Here is a 21,662-nt window from a genome sequence, read left to right as displayed (position 1 = left end):
GCTGCATCCCAAGGGATGGATGGAAAATGCCTTTGCCAGTGCTTGCTCAGGGCCCTGCAGACACCCATCCTGGGAAGATGATGACAGCACACAGGTGACTTGCAGGGGGGACACACACGGCTCATGTGTTAGCCCTGGGGGAACCACCCAGCTTCAGGCATTAAATCTGGACATGTGAACTCACAGAGGAGCACAAACACTCCATGCACCATCTGGGGAGCACAGACCCTTCTTGCTTCCCCCTGCAGACCCATTGGAGCCTGCAAGCTATGAAGGTGGTGAGGGATTACCAGGGAGCGGTGCCCTGGGGGAACAGGCGCCCTGGGGAGGGAGGGCTGGGGGGGTTCCAACAAACTGCTGGGAAATGACAGCCAGAGGCTGGAATTCAGTTTCCACCAGGTACGGCCAGATCAGTTTGCAAAACATTGTGTTTGGCTCATGACTACGGTGGCAGTGGAGGTGAGCCCATCCTGCAGCACTGCAGCCCACTCTTGAGTGCTGTGGGACCCTGCCACAGTGGGACTGGCCTTGTGGCCATCCTGGGGCCACCAGCAAGGAAAGGTTTGGTACAGCTGGAGAATTCACCCCCCCCCCTACATGCATTGCTGCTGTCCTACACGGGACTCACCTCCCAGGGGCTTGCCTGGGACCTTGCCAGGGAAGCCCCCAGCTTTCCTGCCCTCACCGTGCTTGCAGACCCAATAAACCCGGAGAATTTTGAGAGGGTTTTTTTCTCTCATTTCTTTTAAATAAAAATACAGACTCTGCCTAAAAACAAAGACATAATTAATTCCTCCTGAGCCCCCCCCCCCCCCCCACCACCCACCCCGGGAGCGGGAGGGGGTGCCTTGCACCAGGACTCCCAAGAGAAGCTGGTTATCAGCTGCTGGCCGATCCCTCCAGGCCGTGCTGATTCAGGCTCCGCATTTTTCGGGAACAGCCTCTGGCTCAGCCCGTGCCGTGGGCCGGGAGCCAGAGCCCCGGGCTGAGTCCGGCACCACCGCGCATCCCTCCCGCTGCCCTGGGAGCGCCGGACGCCCCAGCTCCACGGGCAGTATCTGTCCTGTGCCTGCCATACCGGAGCGCACCGCGCCTGCCCTGGGAGGCCAGGTGGAAAAACAATCTGCTTTTCCTTAAAAAGCCACTTCTTTTCCCAAAGGAAAGGCTGCAGTGCTTGGCCTGGCACAGCTGTCCGCAGCTGGGAACAAGCCCCCCTTTATGCCGGCTCTAACCCCACCGCCTCGGGAGCTCGGCGCTGCACTGAGCCCGTCTTGCTCAGCCGCTGGCTCAGTGCCAGAGCTGCCTGTGGCAACCAGAGCCCCAAAGCAAGCGTGATGCCACTACCAACCCCATCCTCCCTCACCCCAGCCTGCATGCCCTTGGCTGCGGCTGCTGCCGAGCCCCTTGGCTCTGCCCATCACCTATGGAGGAGCTACAGGACTTTCACCCAACTTTGGGAAGTACTTTCCCATGGGTGTGAGAGGGGTAGCTGCTTCATCTTGCATGCCAGGATGCCCACACAGCCCCCAGAGCTCCCCGCCGGCCCTGCCATCATGGACATAAACCACTTTTTGTCCTGAAGTCACTCACGTCCCTGCAATGTCCCTCACAGACCCTCACCCCGGGGTGATGCCGGACACCCCACACAGGTGTCCCGGCTGCGGGGGCCTGCAGGAGCAGCGGCTGGGCTGAGGCTGAGTGTGGGGAATACCCGGGGCGGGAAGCAGCGAGGAGATGGGCAGAGCTCCTGAAGTCGGTTGACGACTTAACAGGGCGACTCAGAGCAGACACTGCCCCTTTTCAGGGGTTGTTTATCTGCCTGTACAAGGGACTGAGTCAGGATGTGTGCGGGCGCTGGAGGGGCTGCAGCCGCCCCGGCACACACCCAGCAGAGCAAACAGCGGCTCTGTCTGTGCAGGACACTCGGCAGGGACCGGCACTGCAGGGACCGGCACGCTTTGAAGCAGCTCCAGGAGAGGGGCGGGGGCGAGGAAAGTCGCAATCCTGCACTGAACACCTTGAGCAAATGAGGAGTTATTCTGGGCTTCAGCAGTGCAAACAACCTCTTAATGCAACCTTGTCTTAGTAAGAAGAGTAAAAATAACCCCAGCAGTGTGGCTGGACTACCATGGGCGGCATTTTCCAGTGCCTGGGCAGACAGATGCCTCCGCAGTACAAGGTGGTGAGTGAAGTGGGCACTAAAGCTGCAAACAAGGGAGGTTTCCTCTTGGTGAGGTGCTGGGACCAAGCCCAGAGCTCCCTGGATAGCCCCTGAGGGACAGCCCTGACTGGACAGAGCCAGAGGAGCATCTCTGGGAGACTGCCCCAGGGGACAGCCAGGCACTTGTCTCCTGCCACTTCTGCCCGAGGTGCCAGAGCAGGGACAGGTACTGTGAGTGGTTCCCACTCTGTGCTTGGCAGGAAACCAGACAGCAGACAATCCAACAGCCTGCTCAGCACCAGACACCCCAGCTTGCCCAGTTCAACACATCCCACACACCCCTACACCCCTCACAGCAACAAACTGCTCGTGCTTCCAAGCCAAGTGAGTAATGGCTGCTTCCAAATCCTGCCCTGCCAGCGGTCCTCTTCTGGCTGTTTGTCACACATTAACTCAAGTGTGCACCTCCGCTGCAGAGTGCATCCAGAGTTCACACTGGTGCAGGAGGAGGGGAGGGCTTGTGCAGGCAGAGCAAAACCCAGCAGCACCAGCCCAGGCAGACTGGCACTCATCAGCACCAGTGGCAGAGGTTCCTATGCCCAGGAAGCAGCCTTGGGAGCAAAGCCAGCTCGGGGAAGGTGACACCAGCTGTGAGCTCCCATGGCCACCAGCCCTGGTGTCACAGTGGCCTGGCAGTGGACAGCAATTCCTGTGGCTCTGATGCTCAGAGAGAGGGGCAGGCCATGGGACCCTCGACCCCACTGACCCCTCCCTCCATCCATGGGAACTCAGCCCAGTGCTGCCCACGATGACCAAGGGGTCTGGGAAGAGGGAGAAGGTTTCATTTTCAGTGTCTCTTCTCAAGTCTGAGCAAGGAGAGCAAGACCCAGCCATGACAGTGGCACACTGACAGGGCAGCACTGTTCCTATATGGACCTTTCTGTGCTGAGGTGGCACTGCTGGTGTGAGGAGGGCCCTGCTGGCACAGGCTGTGCACTTGGCAAAGGCCCCTACCACGACCTGCACACCCCAGCCCATACAGATCCATGGTAGAGTAGTACATGAACTGTTTCCATTAAAACCAGCTGTCCTAAGCTTTCTCAAGGATTTGCTACTTCTGCTCCAATATCCCTCCCCACCTCCCTTAAAGAAGGTGATGGAGGATGGGACTCCCCCAGCCACGGCTGCATTGGGGGCAGTGCTTCTGTAAAACCAGCCGTGTGCCCCAGAGCAGGACACACCAGGAGCCCCTGCACATGAGGCTTCTCCTGGACTCTGTCCTTGGCATGCTTGGACCTTACCAACTCTGTCAGCGCCCAAAATCCCTTGGTAGAGCTGGAGGAGTCCAACTCACTGCAAACCCTCCCTGTGCAGTGCCCTGGTGTGCCTGAGCAGAGCTCTGCTCAGGGCCCCTGACCAGGACCACCCCAAGTGTGGGGAGGGCAGAGCTCCCAAGCCCCTAGAGCCCATGGAGGTGAGGGGTCTCAGCCCTCTGTCCCTAACAGGTGGTCTCTGGTGTGTTGGGTGACCCTTAGAACACACAGGGAGGGCTGGGACATGCTCAGGTTGCACCACTGGCAAGACCCTGAGGCACAGACCCCAAGGCAGGAGAGGGATGGCCAGTGCGTGGGCAGGGAATTCCAGGGAATGTGGTGGTCACTGCTGTGTGCACACTTCCACGTCCCAGAGCAACCAGCGCTGATTCCAACACATCTGCTGTCCAGCAGCAAAGTTTTCACCACATTTCCCCTTCAGACCCCATCTCTCAGCGATGCAGTTACGGGACGGGGATGCAATTCCCGACAAACGCATCCCACCAGGACTGGCCAGGATGGAGACGCTGCCAGAGGAGGGAAAGAACTTTATAAGGAGAAAACAGTCCCGAGTCCTGGCACTTCGCTGAAAGCCGCGCAGCCCCTCTCCGCCCCCTTGTTCTCCCTCCTCTTGATCGGCAGCGGGGCCATTTCCTACCCGAGAGCTGTGGGGTCCCGGGAGACTCCGCTGGTGCCAACCCGGGGTACTCCGGGGCGGCTGCTTTTCTCTTTTTTTTTTTTTTTTTTTTTTTTTTTTTTTTTTTTTTTTTTTTTTTTCTGGGTGGTTGCTTTCAATAGGTGGGACCTAGAGCCGCCCGTTTCCTGGAAACTTTGTTTTTCCTTTCTTCCCTCCGGCGGCCCGGCCGCGGGGAGGGGAGGGGGGTGCGCGGGGGGCGGGCGGGATAAATGGGACGGGCGGTGGGGCCGGACAGCGGGTGGTGAGGGGCAGCTCCCCCGGCGTCCGGACCGCGACAAGGACCGACATCGGCACCGACAGCGCTGCCAGCGGCACCGGGACAGGCACCAGCGGCGGCACCGGCAGCACCCGCACCGCACCGCACCGCCCGGCACCATGGCCGAAGGTAGGACCGCGGCGAGAACCCCCGCAGGTGCCGGGCTCGGTCCCGTCCGCGGGAAGTCCCGAGCGGCCGCGCCCCCGCCCCAGCCCCAGCCGGCGCTCGGTGCCCCCGCAGCGCTCCCTGCTCGCCTGGGGCTACAGCCGGGCCCTGACCGCCCGCCGAAGGCAAGGGCCGTGGGGAACGGGAAGACTAAAGCGGGACGGCGATCACAAGCCTAGCAGGGTCCGTGCGGGGTCCATGCAGGTCTGTGTCCCTTTTTCCTTCCCTCGCTCCCGACTCTCCTCCGGCCCGCGCGTCGCTAGGATCCGTAGGATGAAGTTTGGTGCTATTTAAAGCTTTCCCGAAAGAGCAGGGGGGACAGCTGGGTCGGGAGCGTGTGCCTGACAGGGTGAGGCGATTTCAGGAGCCTCAGGCAGGAAAAGAGCTTCTGGGCTTCGGGAATCCTGCACGCTTGGCTCTTCAGGGTAGGGACACCCCCCAGCTCCCACAGAGCTGCCCCCAAAGTCCCAGGAAATGGGTCTGTGTGAATCCCGCGGGCACACAGCCCTCTGGGTGAGACGGCATCCCTCTGCTCTGCTGTGCCACAGTGCCTCAGGCTGCCCTGGCTCCCAGCACTGCTGTAGCAATACCAACGCAGGTCCCTCGGGTCAGACACTCACACAGACACATAGCTGAGCAGCTACAGAATCACAGAATTAACTCAGTTGGAAAAGACCTTTAAGAGCCTCAAGTCCAACCTATGACCGAACACCACCTTATCAACCAGACCCTGGCACTAAGTGCCACATCCAGTCTCTTTTTAAATACCTCCAGGGACAGAGGCTCCACCATGTCCCTGGGCAGCACATTCTAATGTCCAATCACTCTTTCTGTGAAAATTTTTTTCCTAATGTCCAGCCTAAATTTCCCCTGGCACAGCTTAACATTGTGTCCTCTTGTCCTGAACACACTGGGCAGCTCCTGCTCCTGAGTGCTCAGGATGCTGCTACCACTTGCAGCACCACAGTCCCCGTCCCACCCATCTCTTGGCACTCATTGGTTTGATTGGAGGCACCTGTGCTTTGAGAAATCTACTTTTTGCTAAATCTGCTGAGGATGAAAACCCCAGGGTGACGGGGACAAGGAGGAGCCCCGATCCTGTTCTCTGAACGCACTTATTGTTTGGTTTTTTTATTGTCAGCAAGCTTAACCCTGTTAACCAAGCTCCATGTCAGCCATGAGATTCCACTTGTACATTCCATGTTCCATAGCACAGGGCTGTGCTGCTCACAGAGAGGGAAAGAGCTTGTCTGTGCTCTGTCCCCACTTCACAGTTCCCATGGCCTGGCTGTGGGGTCATTGCCCTTAGTTAGGGACCATTCAAGCAGCTCTCACATTGTGGTGGGGACAGTGACAAGCTCACTGCCCTCCCCTGGGCCCATACTGCAGAGTCACCTTGCCCAGAGAGCCAGGAGCAGTGTTTCATTTAGCTCTGGGAATGGTGAGCCTGTGGGCTGCAGTTTCCATTTGGCACTGTCCAAGGAGGGCTTGGTGACTACCAGAGCTGATACTGGGAAGGGCATGGCCGAGGAGAGCCATGGCATGGGTCAGCAAGCCTCAGCTTGCCCACTGGTTGCTCACTGATCTGCCCAGTCCCTCGCTGGCACTGAGCTTGCTGTGTGCTCTCTGCATAGAATGCTTTTGCTTATTCTGGTGATTAATACATCACTGCAGAGCAGTCAGGGGTCAGTGGCCTCAGGGGATGATGGACGATGTCTCATCGCTCCAGCACAGTGCCCAGAGTGGCAGGGACGTGGCTGTTGGTGTTCTGGCACACAGCCCTGTCTGGGCTGTGAGCAGAGCAGCCTGCATATGGCTGGGGCATCAGACGCCCTCTGTCACCAAATCTACACTTGCTCTCACCAATTTGTCAGCAGCTACAGCACAGTAAAGCTGCTGGAGGCCTGGCTGAGGCACAGGAACATCCTGGGCATTCCTGGGCTCACTCAGCAGCACGTGTTTGGGATGGGGGCACACAGACAGCAGCCCCAGTGAAAGGCCCCCTGAGAGCAGAGCTGAGTGCTGGGCTTTGCCCGGTGCTGGCTGCTGTGAGACACAGGCCTGGCACAGCTGTGGCAGCACAGTGATACCACAGAGGCAGCTCCAGGGCACAGCACAGCGTAGAGCTGCATCAGGAGGGCAAAAAGTCTCTGTGAGCTTGGCTGCCAAAGCTGTGCCCCTCTCACAACAGACAACGGGAGCCCAGCCCTCAGAGTGCTCCTGGAAGGATGCTCAGGGTCTGGCACGGTGACAGCGCCCTCCTGGAGAGATGCTCTGCCCGGCACATCTGGGCGCACAGGGCGGGGCGGGTGGGGGAGGCTCAGACCCCTCGCCAAGGTCCCAGCCCGGGATGGGCACAGCCACCCCTCCTTCCCAAGCCTCGGGACGGCGCGACGTGTCCCAGGGTCACAGCTGTACGTGTCCCTGCCTTCACAGACCTGGTGCTGGAGACGTGGGACCTGCACTGCGACCGCAATGGGCAGGAGCACCGCACGGCGGACATGGGCTGCAAGCAGCTGGTGCTGCGGCGGGGGCAGCCCTTCACCATCACCCTGCGCTTCTCGGGCCGCGGCTACGAGGAGGGCGTGGACAAACTCTCCTTCAACGTCGAGACCGGTGAGTGCCGCCACACCTGTGTCGCGAGGGAGGGCTGGGTGGGTGTCACCACCCTCTGCCCCTGCCCCCAAGCTCACCTGTGCTCCCACAGGGGCCGTGCCACAGCACCTGCCCCAGGTCACACAGTTCCTGTTCCTCACCTGGCAGAGGCTGGTGCTGGGCGCAGCTTTTATCTCATAACAAGAATAAAAGGTAGAAACTTATCTCCTTAATGAGAGGGGAAGAGAAGTCATAAATACAGCAAAAAACCACCAGCATCATCATCTCCTCCCCCTCCTCCTCCTCCCAGGGCCAAGCCAGACTAAGAGCATGACAGAGCTGCCAGCTCACCAGCGAGTACCTTGGCTGAGGCCAGGATCCTGCCCAACCCTCCTGCCCCTCTCAGAAACATCAGCACATTGTATCTTTTCAGCCAGAGGTATTGCAGCATTGATGGGATTTACACCCAGCTCTGCTGTGCTCTCAGACATCCCAGAGCGGAGTTTGCTCAGGAAACACAAACACTGGAGAGAGGAAATGTTCCCACGGAGCCCCCTCAGGGCAGCCCCCCGTGCCGGGGCTGGGCTGGGCTGGGCTCTACAGCCAGAGCTGGGTGCAGCCTCCGGGCAAGGGCTCAGCCCTGCCAGCTCAGAGCAAAGGGAGAGGAAACTATTCCTCAGGCAGGAGTTATTTTGGGGCTGAAGCACCATGCTGAGTCAAACCGGCCAGAATTCAAAGTAAAACTGCACTCAAGTTTCCTCGCAGAGTAAAACTCTCCTTTTTCCATCCCAAAAGCTCTGGTGACAAAACAAAACCCAATACCTCCCAGCTTCACCCTACACCAGCAGCTCCCTCGGTGCCCTAGCAGCCCCATGGTCATGCTACAGCATCCCGGGCCAGGCACAGGCTGGCAGAGGCTCCTCTGGGCTGGAGCCCAGCCCCAGCACTGCAGAAAGAGGGCAAAGGTGCTGTGGTGCTGCAGAGGCACTTGGCAGTGCCACCCCTCCGGCAGCACATTCCTCCCTGGGGCTGGACCTGTCAATGCAGGAACTGCCAGAGCTGTCCCTTTGTTTGGGACAGCAAAGCCACCGAGGCCATGTGCTGCCTCCCACAAGAAAGAGGGAAGGAAGAGTAGAGTGACAGCAGAGCTGTATTTTTGCAGTAGCCGTGCTGGCAGAGCCCCGTTGAGGTGCCGGAGTCCAGGGGAATGTTGTGGGCTGTGGAGGCAGCAGCAGGAGCAGGAGGAGGAGGAGGACGAGGAAGGCTCCTGTGTCTGCCCAGCTCACGGCAGCGCTGGGCTGGCTCTTGCCCAAAGGACGCCGTGAACTTAGCCCAGCCTCCCCGAGAGGAGAAACTGTGTCACTACCATGAGTTCACGAGTATTTTTGGCGACTGGCCTGTGGGCGAGGGCTGGCAGGGGACCAGCCGGGGCTGTGCTCCGGCAGGGAGAAGGGACAGCAGTGGCACCGCTGCCTCGGCTGCCGGCCAGGCTCTGCCCGGCCAGGGAACGGCAGGGCCGGGCTGGGCGTCCCCGCTCCGGAGAGCGGCTCTGGAGCGGGCTCGGTGCAGGTGGCTTGGCCATGGCTGCAGCTCGGAGGGGCCAGCAGGGATCACACTGTCCCAGGCTCGGCGCTTTGGCCACTGAGGTCATCCCTAATGCCGGGATGTTTGCGGCAACGCCTGAGGCTGCGCACACCTACTGGGGCAGCCGGGGACGGGGGTCGGGGCTCATGGCCGGGCTCTGCTCCCCCCGTGCCGCGGCTGCAGGGACTCGGCAGCGCTGCTCGGAGGACAGGCAGGAGCGGGTGCATCTGAGAACAGAGACCTGGCCCCGGGGTGAGTGCCAGGGCTCTGCTGGGCCCCCCCCAGGGCGAGTCTGTCCCTTCCCAAACAGTGAGAGACATGCCTGAACTCCCCCAGCTGGGCTACCCTGTGCCCTCAGCACCTGACAAACTACATGGTGAATGTTCCCAGACTGGGACAGCCAAGATCCAGGCAGCTGCCCCAGGGCAGGGGGCTTGGAGCAGGTGCCCTTGGTGCAGCCTTCATGGCACAGGGCTGTTGTGTTGTGAGGTCTGAGGATGAGGTGAGAGATGAGAATCTGACATTAGGTTCTCAGAAGGCTGATATATCATATCATAATCATATCATATAATATAATGAAATAATATACTAAAACTATACTAAAGAAAGAGAAAGGATATAGACAAAAGGCTGGAAAAGAATGAAGAATAAAACCCCATGATTGACCAGAGTCCTGACACAGCTGGGCTGGGATTGGTCATCAACTAAAAACAATTCACATGGAATCAGTCAAAGATGCACCTGTTGGTAATCAACCTCCAGACTACATTCCAAGCAATCAGATAATTATTGTTTACATTTCTTTTCTGAGGCATCTCAATTTCTTGGGAGAAAAATCCTAGTGAAGGGATTTTTCAGAAAATATCAGTGACACAGGGCTCCCAGGGGCTCTGGAGCACTGGGAGGACTGACCTACTCCTTCTACAGGGCCCTGCCCCAGTGAGACATCAGGAACCAGCTCCCACTTTGCCATGACTGACTGCCCCGAGGAGTCGTGCTGGAGTGCCGTGGTGCAGCAGCAGGACGGAGAGTCCCTGGCTGTGTCACTCTGCTCCCCACCCAACGCGCGCATCGGCCGCTACAGCCTGACCCTGGAGACCTGCACCGACTACCAGGGCTCCAGCTACCAGATCGGGGACTTCATCCTGCTTTTCAACCCCTGGCACCCAGGTGAGGCTTTCACTTCTCTGAGTCCAGGGATTCCAGGGCTCAGGCGAGCACAAGATGCTCTCCCAGCACCCCCCCACAGGTCTCATCCCAGCGCAGATCCCAGGTGTCCCAAGCCCTGGTCTGAAGGCAGGTTTAAGCAGAAAGATTCACTTTGCTTCCATCTCCACACAATCCCTGCAGTGGGTCGGGGCCAGGAGCACCATCCCCACCCTACAGCTCACACAGCCTCTTTGTCACCACCTCAAAAACCCAACAGCCTGTCCAGGCTGCCCCCACCACATGGTGGGAGCTCACCACTGTGCTGCTGGTTTGGACCCCTGGGCTGTCCCTGGCACCAACTCCTGCCCAGGCAGGGGACAAGGGAAAAGCCTCTAAATATCCCCATTTGCCCCCAGTTTTCCCTAATTGCCCCCACCAGGCCCATTCTCACCCATCCTCACCCAGGCACCCAGCTGTGGACTCAGTGACATGGATATCAGTGTCCTGGTGAAATGTGGGCAGCCAGACCCAGAGGAGAGGTTTGATTCAGTGCTGTAAGGCTCAACAGCCCTGGGATTTTTCTCTCTCCATGTCCTTCCCCTGCTACTGGACTGGCTGATTTCCTGGATCTCAAGTGTCCCACACTAGATCTGCAGAGATAAGGGGCCATAGGAAGCTGTGCTCAACCAGGGCTGTGCTGAGCACTGGGGGTGGACTTGTGGGGTTTCCTTCTGCAAACATTTCCAGTAAATGTTGATTTCCTCAGCAGTAGCTGCTGTGAGTGAAATGGCTTTGGCTGTGCTGAGCCAGCACACCCACTCCCACTGCTCCCTGCACCCCTAGGGAGGTCTCCCCTGCTGAGAAAAGATCCATCTCCATTAACTAAAAGGGAGGAAAGACAGAGACATGAGAAAGAATGAAAAGCAAACCACAAACCCGCTGAAATTTTCCCATCGCTTTAAATCAACCTGGGCTGAAATTCCCCAGCTGCTGTTTAAGGCATGAGCAGTTCCAGCCCCTGGTGCCTCATTTCCCACTGGATCCGTCCACAGGGAGGGGGTCAGGAAGCTGGTTGTGCAGGGCAGAGCCCTGTCCCCATCTCTTGCTGTCCCCACAGAGGACACAGTTTTCATGCGTGACGAGAACGAGCGCCGTGAGTACGTCCTGTCCCAGGACGGGCTTATCTACCAGGGCACCTGTGATTACATCTACTCCATCCCCTGGAACTTCGGCCAGGTGAGCAGGCAAGGCCCCCTGGGACCCTTGGGACCTCTGGCCATGCAGCTCTGGTGCTGCAGGACACAGGGCCTGGTGCCACGTGTGTGCCCCTCAAAAACCTGCACCCCAAGTGCTGTCAGCACCTTGGAGTCCAGCCATGGGCCAAAGAAACCGGAGTCTCATTTCCAAGAGGGAATGCGGCTGACTTCAAAGCATGGCAAGGCAAGGGGAGTGTTTCCCCCTGGCTCCTGGGGGCCCCATGGCCATGTGTCCCTAATCTGGGTGGCCCTGCTATGCTGGGAGCTGGTGACTGATAATGAATTCCTGGGCACTGTGCCAGGGGTGCCGATAAGGCAGTGCTCACACCCGAGCTGCACCCCCGGGACACAGGGCACGCTCAGCCACCCTCCCTGAGCAAAGGGCTGGGGGCCCACACACTGGGGGTGCCCGTGGCCTCCGCAGGATCCACACCTCAATTCAAGGAAGGGCTGTGACTCAGCCGTGATGGGAAATAGATTTTCCAGGAGGTCAGGTCCATGCCCTGACCCCTGTGCAGTCACAGGAAACCAGATCCAGCCCCAGGACGTAGGCAGGAGGTCACCCACAGGCTTCACAGGCTGAGTTGGGACATCACTCAGCAGATGCTGGCAGGGAGGGGACCCTGAGGAGGTGTGACCCCTGTACCCAGCAGTTCCGCTGGCAGGGGCATCAGAGTGAGCCAGAGAGGGAGGACAGAGATAGCAGAGCCCCTGTGGGAACCTCACACAACCTTTTCTCCCTGCTCTCCACCAGTTTGAGGATGAAGTCTTGGCCATCTGCCTCAACATGCTGGACATAAACCCCAAACACCTGAGGGATCAGAACCGGGACTGCTCCCGCCGCAACGACCCCGTGTACATCGGCAGGGTGGTGAGCGCCATGGTGAGTCGGGGTGCAGCCAGCACAGTGTCCCCAGCACCCTCATTCCCTGGGCTGCAAACACCCCCCAGCTACAGCTGTGGCAGACAGCATTTGCCATCCCCCCCAGTTTCACACCATTTTCCTTCTCTGAGGTGTTTCCTCTCTCTTTTACATCCTTTCCCTGTTACTGCTCCTATATGTGTAAGAGCTTTTTTAGAGGAAACAAAAACAGGGGTGGGCACAGATCATTTCAGGGATAATCACTCCCAAATTCCCAGGCCAGGAGGATGTTTCTAAAATTCATCCCATGTCCACTGCATCCCAGTGAGTTCTTGCATGGATACAGGATATTAATGTGGGTGACAGTGCATGTGAATGGGGCAAAGGCTTTTTCCCTCCCTCCCTCCCTCCCTGTTCCTGCCCCTCCATCCTTCCCCTTTTCTCCTGCCACAGGTGAACTGTAATGACGAGGACCGGGGGGTGCTCTTTGGGCGGTGGGACAATCACTACGAGGATGGGATGAGCCCCATGGCCTGGATTGGGAGCGTGGATATTCTCAAGAGGTGGAAGAAGTTTGGGTGCCAGCCAGTCAAGTATGGCCAGTGCTGGGTCTTTGCTGCTGTGGCTTGCACTGGTGAGAGCAGGTTCCTCTGGTGTCTCCTTCTCCACAGGACAGGGTCACCCATCTCCCCCCCATCTCCCACCCTGGCCCCTGCCCCCCATCCACTCCTGGTGCTGCAATCCCAGGGAAGAGCTGCAATCAGCCTGCAACGATTCCTTTGCAATTAGCTCTCTATTACTCTAGTTTGTCAGGAAATAGAGGGAAAAAATTATACAAAAGGGCTCTGTTTTTTCAATCAGCACTGCCTCCCAGGCCAGGCAGCAAGGGAGGAACTGAGGCAGGCCAGGGTGAGGGAAGTGGCTTTAAGGCCAAGTTTGCAATAAAGTCACGAATCCACTAAGATCAAGATAATGTCACAGCCACCAGGGCAATCAGACTGGGGAAAAACAAGAGAAAAATTCCAGACTTGCTGCTGCTGGGAAACACTCACATATGCTCGTGCAGCTTTGCCCCAAGAAAAACTCTGCCTGTGAGAGCACTGATGTGTCACAGACAGACAAGACCCTTTTTAGAGGAGAGAAATAGCAAAAAACTAAAGTGGATTTTCAGTGACTTGCAGAGGTTTATAGCCTTCCTTTGAAGCACTGTAACTGCCTCCCTGCTCCCTGGGGAGCTTCCTGTGCAATGAAAGACAGCTGGGAGATGAAATCCGGGGTTCAGCACGGCTGCCCACACTCTACCTCCAAAGCTCTCACAGACGCTTTTTGTGCCTTTTTTGCTGCAATATCAAACCTGTCAGGCTGTCAGAGCAGGTGCCACCCAGCCAGCTTGCCTGTGCACTGTGGCTGTGGGAACTGGCTTCTCCTGGGGATCAGTCCCCAGGCAGCCCTTTCACAGGCAAAGGGAAGGGCAGGAGTTGTTCAAACCCGGAGCTCCGTGGGATATGAGCTGTGCAAACCTGGGGCTCTGTGGGATGGGAGTGGAGCTACCTGGGCTCTGTCTCACCCTGCCCTGCTCCCCACAGTCATGCGGTGCCTGGGGATCCCCAGCCGGGTGGTGACCAACTACAACTCAGCCCATGACACCAACGCCAACCTGACCATCGACCGCTACATCAACGAGCGGGGGGAGCAGGAGAGGCAATCCTGGGACAAGATCTGGTGAGCAGCACAGCAGGACCTCAGCCTGGCCACCCCTGGGCTACTTCTGCCCCTTCCCCAGAGCCTGGCAGGTGCTGGGGGAGGCTGAGACTCCTACATGCTGGTTTCCTTCACAGGAACTTCCACTGCTGGGTGGAGTCATGGATGGCCCGTCCTGACCTGGCAGATGGCTATGATGGGTGGCAGGTGCTGGACCCGACCCCTCAGGAGAAGAGTGAAGGTACAACGTGCTCCACACAGAAGCTCCATCCTCCTCACACCCCAGCACGGCTGGGTCACCCCACCACAGCCACCCCTTGTGGCTGAGCCCTGGAGGGGTGACAGTGGCTCTGCTCTGTGCAGGAGTTTACTGCTGCGGGCCAGCCCCCGTCAAAGCCATCAAAGAGGGTGACATGCTGCCCAAGTACGACATCCCCTTCATCTTCGCCGAGGTGAACGCTGACGTGGTGTACTGGGTGGTGCAGGGTGACGGGGTGCAGAAGCAGAGTATCCGATCCTCAGACGTGGGCAAGTTCATCAGCACCAAGAGCGTAGGCAGGGACAGCCGGGAGGACATCACCCACAACTACAAATACCCGGAGGGTATGGGGGATTTCAGGGGCAGACTCCAGGGAGGGACGTTGCTGCTGGGAAAGAGCTGCAGCAGGAGGGCTGCAGGGCTCAGGGCAGAACAGCCCAGGCCAGGCCCTCCCCGCACTCCAGGGAATCACAGGGATTTTGTGCACCACAGGGTCTGAGGAGGAGCGAGCAGTGTTTGAGAAGGCAGAGCATCAGAAGAAGTCCATCGGGGAGGAGGATGAGGGGCTGCACCTCAGGATCAAGGTGTCAGAGGGTGCAAACAAGGGCAGTGACTTCGATGTCTTCGCTGTCGTCAACAACAACACAGACGAGGAGCGTGTCTGCAGGGTGACACTGTGTGCCCGTGCCACCAGCCACAATGGCACCCTCGGGCCCCAGTGCGGCCTCACCGACCCGGTGGACATTGACATTGAGCCCAGGGCAGGTAAGGTACCCACTGATGGTGAAGGAGATGCTTTATCAGGGCTGGGGTCAGGTCAGCCTGTGTTCTGCTACTCAGTAGGAAATGCCACTTTGGGGCATCCTCCTTAGTTAACTACCACTGTGGATTTTTTATCTTTGTGAGAGGATGAGGAAATTGCTCAGGCAGAAGCTGGAAATGCATTTGGAGCCGGACAAGCCGCTGCTGCTGTAGCTGTTATGCCAAGGGAGCAGGCTGGGAATGCCCAGGCTGCCATCCCTAGGCACTCTGTGGCACTTGTCTGCATCCCTCCTGCTTTCCCTCAGACTCCAGGCTAGGCTGGGCTCTCTGGTGGGATCTTCCCACACCACAGAGAGGAACTGGCCCAGCTCAGCCCTGATTTCGTGGTCCCAGGCTGGAGGAAGTGAGAAGCACTGGGTTTCCTGGCCAGCAGCACTGAAGTTCTCAGTGTCTCCGTGGGTGGGTGTTGGGCTGCAGAGCTGTCCTGGCACAGCCCCCGCCCCTCCCTCGCCCTTGTCACACGTGAACATCACCATCTGGTTGTTAAACACGAGTTTGGGCTTACGTGAGTTTGCAGAGACCCTTCAGGGCTTGGAAAGGCCACACATCTGCTGTCCTGGAACAGAAAAATGTTTACCCTGCACCGAGCCCTGCTCCTCACCAGCTCTCTTGCAATCACAGCGCTCGGCGCTCTGCCAGGTGTTGAGCTGCTTTACAGGAATGAGGAATGTGCTGGCCCTTGCCACCATGGAGGGGAGAGGGATGTGCCTCTGCTCATGCTGGCAGAAGCACCAGCTGGTACTTGAAGCCTTTTGCAGGGCTGGATGGGGGAGTGGGGACATGTGCTGTGGCCCTCGGGGTACTTAACATTCCTGTGCAAAAGTTAACCCAGCACCATTTTTTCTGAAACATTAATTATGAGATCCTGAAACTTCTACCCTCAACTCCTGCTTCAGAATATAGACCCCAGGACTTCCCAGACTGCATTCTTTGGGGCACCCCAGTACTTTGTGCCAGTATGGAAAGCCAGGCTTGTTCCCCTCCCCACAGTCTCAGATGATGCTATGGCACTTCAAGTCTTGCCTCATGAATGTCAGGCTCCATTTCTCATGGTCACAGCCACTCTGGGCTCCTTGTTCCAGGCAGTTCTGCAGCTGGTTGCTTTCGGCCTCCTTCCCTGCCCTTCCTCCAGACAGCCCCATCCCTGAAGGACTTTCAGATAAACAGGGCTGAGTAAGGGCAGCTGCCAGGGACCAGGCTGCCTCCCAGTGCCCACACTGGCTGCCAAGGGCTGGCACTCTGGACCTCTGGTGCAGGCATCACCCTGGAATCTTGCCCTAGGACATGGCTCCTTCCCATCCCCACACCCTGAACATCCCTTCTGGCACTCAGCACTAGAACCCCAGCCTGCAGGAATCCCAGCTCCCCCATCTTTGCAAGGCACCTGGAGAAGTTCCTGGGGAGCCAGCGCAGGACTGTGGGCTCTGGGCTGGAGAGGCCATGGGTGCTGACCCCTCTCTGCTGCCCTTACAGAGAAGAGGGTGCCCCTGCGCATCCTGTATGAAGAGTACAGGGACAAACTGACCCAGGACAACCTCATCAAGGTGGTGGCTCTCCTGAAGGATCACCAGACTGGCGACATCATCGTGGCTGTCAGGGACATTTATGTTGAGAATCCACCAATCAAGATCAGGGTAAGGGTCCAATGTCCTATCCCAGGCAGGTTTGAGGGGAATGAGTTGCTGTGATCTCTGGGGGTAACCCCTGGGGCTTGGGCAGCAGGTCCTGCTTCACTGAGCAGGGCTGCATCCCCTGGGACCTGCATCCCTAAGGTCCTGCCTCAGCCCCGGGGCAGAGGGAGCACCATGGCCCCCAGGATCAGTGGTGCTTGGGGTCCAGCCTCTCCTACTTGCAGATTTTAGGAGAGCCAATGCAGAATCGGAAGCTGGTGGCTGAGATCAGCCTGGTGAACCCTCTCACCGTGCCCCTGAACGGCTGCGTGTTCGTGGTGGAGGGCACCGGCCTCACCGAGGGGCAGCTGGTCAAGGAGCTGTAAGATATTTTCCCCCTTCACCTGGCTGGGATGCGGGAGTGGTGTGGGGGTGGATTTCTATGTGTGAAGCCCCCAGGGAGGGCAGCCATGGGGCACAGCAGGAGCCAGGGCTATGCTGGCCCCTGTGGACTCAGAGTATCCAGACCCTACACCTGGGGTCTGGGGAAGGGGTTCAGCCACCCTACAGAGGTCTTTGCTTGCCAAAGTCCCAGCACTGTCCTGTGGCACCACGGGTCCTGAGAGGGTGACAAGGGGTTCTGAGGGTGACAGGCCACAGTGACTCCCTGCCCTCCCACAGTGAGGAGCCGGTGGAGCCACAGGCAGAGGCCAAATTCCGGATGGATCTGATGCCGCGGCTGCCGGGGCTGCAGAAGCTGATGGTGGACTTTGAGAGTGACCAGCTGACGGGGGTCAAGGGCTACCGCAACGTCATCATCGCACCCCAGCCCCTGTGAGCTGCTGCCGTGGCCCCCCCAGCTGCAGGAACCCTGCCTCGCTGGCCCCCACCCGCTTAGCCCAAGGTGTCCCAGAAGGGCGACTGCCAGAGCCCAGCCTGACCCCGACACGTGGCACTGATGCCACCCACGCTCCTCCCCGGGAGCACAGGCAGGATAAAGGGCTGGGGAGGTCTGCGGGCCGCCGTGGCAGTTGCTCACTTCACTGCTGTTCTCTGTCTGTGGGGTGCAAACATCCCTGTGCTGCCTGTGCCCCAGCACTGGGCACACCGGGACCCCCGTGCCAGCCCCCTCCTCTGTGCAGTGCTGGCAGCCCCGGCCCACAGAGCCATTGCCATAGAGACAGCAGCAGAACGACCCCTCCAGCCCCTGCCATCATCATCCTCTGACTGCAGCTCCACAGAGAGAGATTTTATACTGTGAGCACAAAGCTGTTTATGCACCATATACTTATAAACCAAATCTATAAATACTTACTGCAAATAACCTGCTTGGGTACAGCCAGGCATTGGCTTTGATAACTGTCCTGCCACTGCAGACACTGCAGGGAGGGATGGGACATTACCTTGATATAAATCAACTATGCAAACACTGAATAAAAACTTTATTTTTCACTTTAAAAGCCAGACCTGGCTCTTCTTGCCCTTCCTCCCCACAGCAGGACCCAGCAACTCCTTGCCCAGCACCCATGTGGGTGGGGGGGGCCAGCCCAGCACTCGGCGGGGGGAGAACACTGCCATGGCTGGCACTGCAGCCACGATGGCCTCATATTGGCCACCTCCTCTGCCCCAAATCAGCCTGGTCTGGGGTTCTCAGGGTGCTCTACACTCAGCCCCCAAGACACTTTCCCAGGTAATTTCTCCTCTCTCAGCAAAGCTTCCAAACTGTGCTCAGAGAACTGGAGAGAGAACATTACAACTAATCAAACCAACAGGTCTTGCACACTGTGCCAGGCTTGGGCAGGGCTGTCCACCCAGGCTGGGGCAGGTGAAGGGCAGCTGGATCCTGCACAGGGATTTGGGAGGAGAGTGGGGATTTGTCTCACACCTGGAACTGGGGTCAAGGCTCTGCTGAAGATAAACACTTTCCATGCCAGAATGGCCCACCCACGTTCTCCCCACAAAAAGGGTGGGAGCCTCCCTGCTCCTGTAAACAAACACCCTGGAAACCATTATAGAGCTGGTGGTGTCTGACTGAGGGTCCCAGAGTCACCACAGCCCCCGCAGAGGGGACTGTCTGCGGGACAGGAGAATCTCACTCACAGTGGCTGGTCCCAGTCACCCTGACATTGTGGGCTCTCCCATCCCAGCTGTGACTCAGGCTGGATGGGCAGCTGTGTTTCCCATCAAGGACTGCCCGTTCTCCAGCTTTCCTTTCTGTTTATCTTTAGGATGAGATAAAATCTCCATGTGCAGTGCTCCACACACAGATGTTACTTTCCCAAGCCAGGCTGGGGTTCATGGACAGAACTCCCCAAACCCTGGCCTGGGAAAGTAACATCCATGGGAGGCCAAGGACACATCCCAGCTCCAGCCCCAGCTCCTGCTCCCAGTGCAGAACTTGAGTGGACACAGCAGAGCCCAGGCCCCACGTGGAGCAGCAGATTGTTCGGCCAAAAAAAAAAAACCTTTCAAGAAACCCTCCCCCAGGAGAACCACACAATCCATCTCCCATTATCCTTTGGAACTTTAACCACCACACCTCCCTGCCCTGCTTTGCTCAAACACAACCCAAAAAGGCAGCTGGAGGCTGGGACCCCCATGGGGTACAGGGTACAGAGGTGGGGCCTGGCACAGGGAGTCATAAGGATTTGCACAAGCAGCTCTGCCAGGGGACAGAGAGCAGCCACCCTGTGGCATAGGGACAGGGCAAGAGCTCCAGGAGGGAGAGGGATGGGGTTCTCACCTGCATTCAGGGCAAGGGGCAGGGGCCATGCCAGCCCCCAGCTCTGGCAGCACCAACCCCCCAGACACCAGTGCCAAGAGCACATGGAGCCCCAAAGAATCCTGAAGGAGTTAACAGCACAAACCAGCACTGCCTTCCCTGTCAGGAACATTCCTCAGCCCAGCAATGATGCACGGCCCCTCTTTAGAGCATTTGTTACTGGGTCCTGCTGAGCCAGGCCTCCAGCTGCTCAGCGCCTGGGTTAAAAATAACCAGCAGCTCTGCTGCTTCAGAGCTGGGTCCTGATAAAATAAACATTAGAACAGCTATTGCTGAAGGTCACTCCCATCCATCTGAGCCTCGGCAGAGCAAGGCTGCTCCGATGAGAAGGGAACAGACTCCAAACGCTGCAGTTACAGTTTAGCAGCAGGGGTTGGCTCTCAGGGCTGGGTTTTCTTCCATCATCCACAGAGCTGACGTTGACTTCCTTGCACCCAATCCAGATCACCAACATGGTACCACACTGCATCCATCTCCCCGTGCCTAATCCAGATCACCAACGTGGTACCACACTGCATCCATCTCCCTGTGCCTAATCCAGATCACCAACGTGGTACCACACTGCATCCATCTCCCTGTGCCTAATCCAGATCACCAACGTGGTACCACACTGCATCCATCTCCCCGTGCCCATCCTGGATCACCAGCACAGTTCTGGGCTGCATCCATCAGACTCTCTGGCACTCTCACCATGCAAGCAATAAATTATAAATCAAGTATTTCCAGTATCCATTGTGTGGGAGGGTTTGTAATTCAGTGCTAGTCCAAGTGCCAAAGCCAGGCGGGAGCATTCTTGGGGAGGAGAGGCTCTGGATGTATCTCAGCTCACTGGTGATGCTGACTTGCCAAGAATTGATTGTAAATTCATTTTAGACTTGACGACCTTTAACTTACCTTCATTGATGGATCGAAACTAGAACAAATTCCCATAAATCAGAGCTTTCACAATAACAAATGTGTGGGATTTCCAAATGGTACTGCCTCTCCAAAAGTCTCCCTCCTCCTCCACAAACATGGAACACATTTTTACTCTCCTTGGTGCAACAAGACAACTGAGGCACCATCAAACAGCAAAAGAGACAAAAAACCCACAATGCAGGAGGTCCCTCATGGGAAAATATCCCCTCTTCCACAGCCACAGAAAGTACAGGAGACACTATGGAGAGATGCCTCTTCTAGCATGGCCAACTCCAACAGCCTCTCTGTGCCTGCCTGATCCCTGATGCAGCTTCCCAGGGGAGCACTCCTGTCCACGCCCTGTGAGGCCCCTGTCCTGCCCCTCATGGTGGGCTGTGCTGGCACACAAACCAGTAAGGACTGGTCAGTTGGGCACTGGAAGCAGAGGGATGTGCTATCAGCTCCTTGTCCCTTCCCAGAACAAGACAAGCCTTGTCTTTTCCTAGAAAGACAAAACAAGACTTGTCTTTTCCCAGAAAGACGAAACAAGACTTGTGTCTTCCCAGAAAGTGACAAGTCCCTGAATCTGTGAATGATTTACTACTATTAGTTGTGACACAGATTTGCTCTGTCAGCAGCAATGCAATGCTTGGCCACCATGCCCCAGCCAAGGTGCATACTATCACATCCTTGTGTCAAGGGAAAACACTGGGACATGGATTTGCAACCCCTGTCCAGAATCCAAACTTGATGGGCTGTACAACACCCACCCCGCAGGCTGCTCTGCACCCAGGGGACATGTCTGTACTCAAAGTGTTCACTTTCCTTAAACATCCCACTCCAACCCTGGCTAGTCCTGGGCTTTCCTGGGTTTTGCCTCAAAACCTGTACATGACCAGCATGACCACAATTCCACCTGCTCCAGCACACAAGAATGCCTGTGAGGCCCCTGGCCTTTATTAAACTTCTTCCTAAACGTCATTACATGAAGCTGTTACTGAAAATAAAAATAAAGAACACGTTTTCTACCTACTGTTGCCTTCCAGCAGGTAAGAGGCAAAAGATGCCTGTGGCACATCCCTAAAGCCAGAGACATCACTGACAAATGTGTGTCCCGGCCTCACTCCAACACACTGGTGCCAAGTCTGCTGTGAAATTTCATCCAAGTGTTTTACCAGGTCATTTTTTTTTTTCTCAGAGCATTAGGGACAGCTTATACTTTTTCTAACTAATCCTAGAGATAAATATACATAAAGTTTGGAACTGACCAAGGAACATATCAAAACTTGATCCAAAAAACCGAAGCCCACAGCAGCCTGCCCTGGGTCAAAACTCTGGCAGCACAACTACCCACCCTCCCCCCCCCAGGATGCCTCCACCACTCCAAGGCTCTGCCAGCCCTTCCTCAACACCACCACAACCTGGGATCTCACAGTTAACCTGTTAGTCAGGAGTGAGTTCCTCACCTTGTACAGGTGCATAAGCCCCCATTCCTTGGTTACACAGTAGGGAAAGCATACCAGTGCACTGAGGTACTGAACTGCAAAGGCAGC

At 57.3% G+C, this 21,662-nt stretch overlaps 1 protein-coding gene across 1 annotated transcript; it reads left to right on the top strand.

Annotated features, from left to right (window-relative positions):
- The first annotated feature begins 4,392 nt into the window (after nucleotides 1–4,392).
- On the top strand, nucleotides 4,393–17,890 carry TGM2 (transglutaminase 2). Its single transcript, XM_059863063.1, has 13 exons — nucleotides 4,393–4,556; nucleotides 7,029–7,208; nucleotides 9,699–9,941; nucleotides 11,038–11,156; nucleotides 11,931–12,059; nucleotides 12,492–12,672; nucleotides 13,625–13,760; nucleotides 13,877–13,980; nucleotides 14,103–14,342; nucleotides 14,491–14,763; nucleotides 16,294–16,454; nucleotides 16,676–16,812; nucleotides 17,112–17,890. The coding sequence occupies exons 1-13, from the start codon at nucleotides 4,547–4,549 to the stop codon at nucleotides 17,266–17,268; spliced, it is 2,070 nt and encodes a 689-aa protein (XP_059719046.1). The 5' UTR covers nucleotides 4,393–4,546; the 3' UTR covers nucleotides 17,269–17,890.
- Nucleotides 17,891–21,662: the final 3,772 nt, after the last annotated feature.

The sequence above is a fragment of the Haemorhous mexicanus genome, chromosome 18 (assembly GCF_027477595.1).
Source record: "Haemorhous mexicanus isolate bHaeMex1 chromosome 18, bHaeMex1.pri, whole genome shotgun sequence".
Lineage (NCBI taxonomy): Eukaryota > Metazoa > Chordata > Aves > Passeriformes > Fringillidae > Haemorhous > Haemorhous mexicanus.
The sequence above is the reverse complement of the archived record's forward strand: the minus strand, read 5'-3'. Positions and strand labels throughout refer to the sequence as shown.

Excerpts from the sequence above, each read along its gene's own strand:
- TGM2 (XM_059863063.1), top strand. Across the intron at positions 12,060-12,491 it reads GCAGGGTGGTGAGCGCCATG|GTGAACTGTAATGACGAGGA; the intron begins GTGAGTCGGGGT and ends CTCCTGCCACAG. Across the intron at positions 14,764-16,293 it reads TGACATTGAGCCCAGGGCAG|AGAAGAGGGTGCCCCTGCGC; the intron begins GTAAGGTACCCA and ends CTGCCCTTACAG.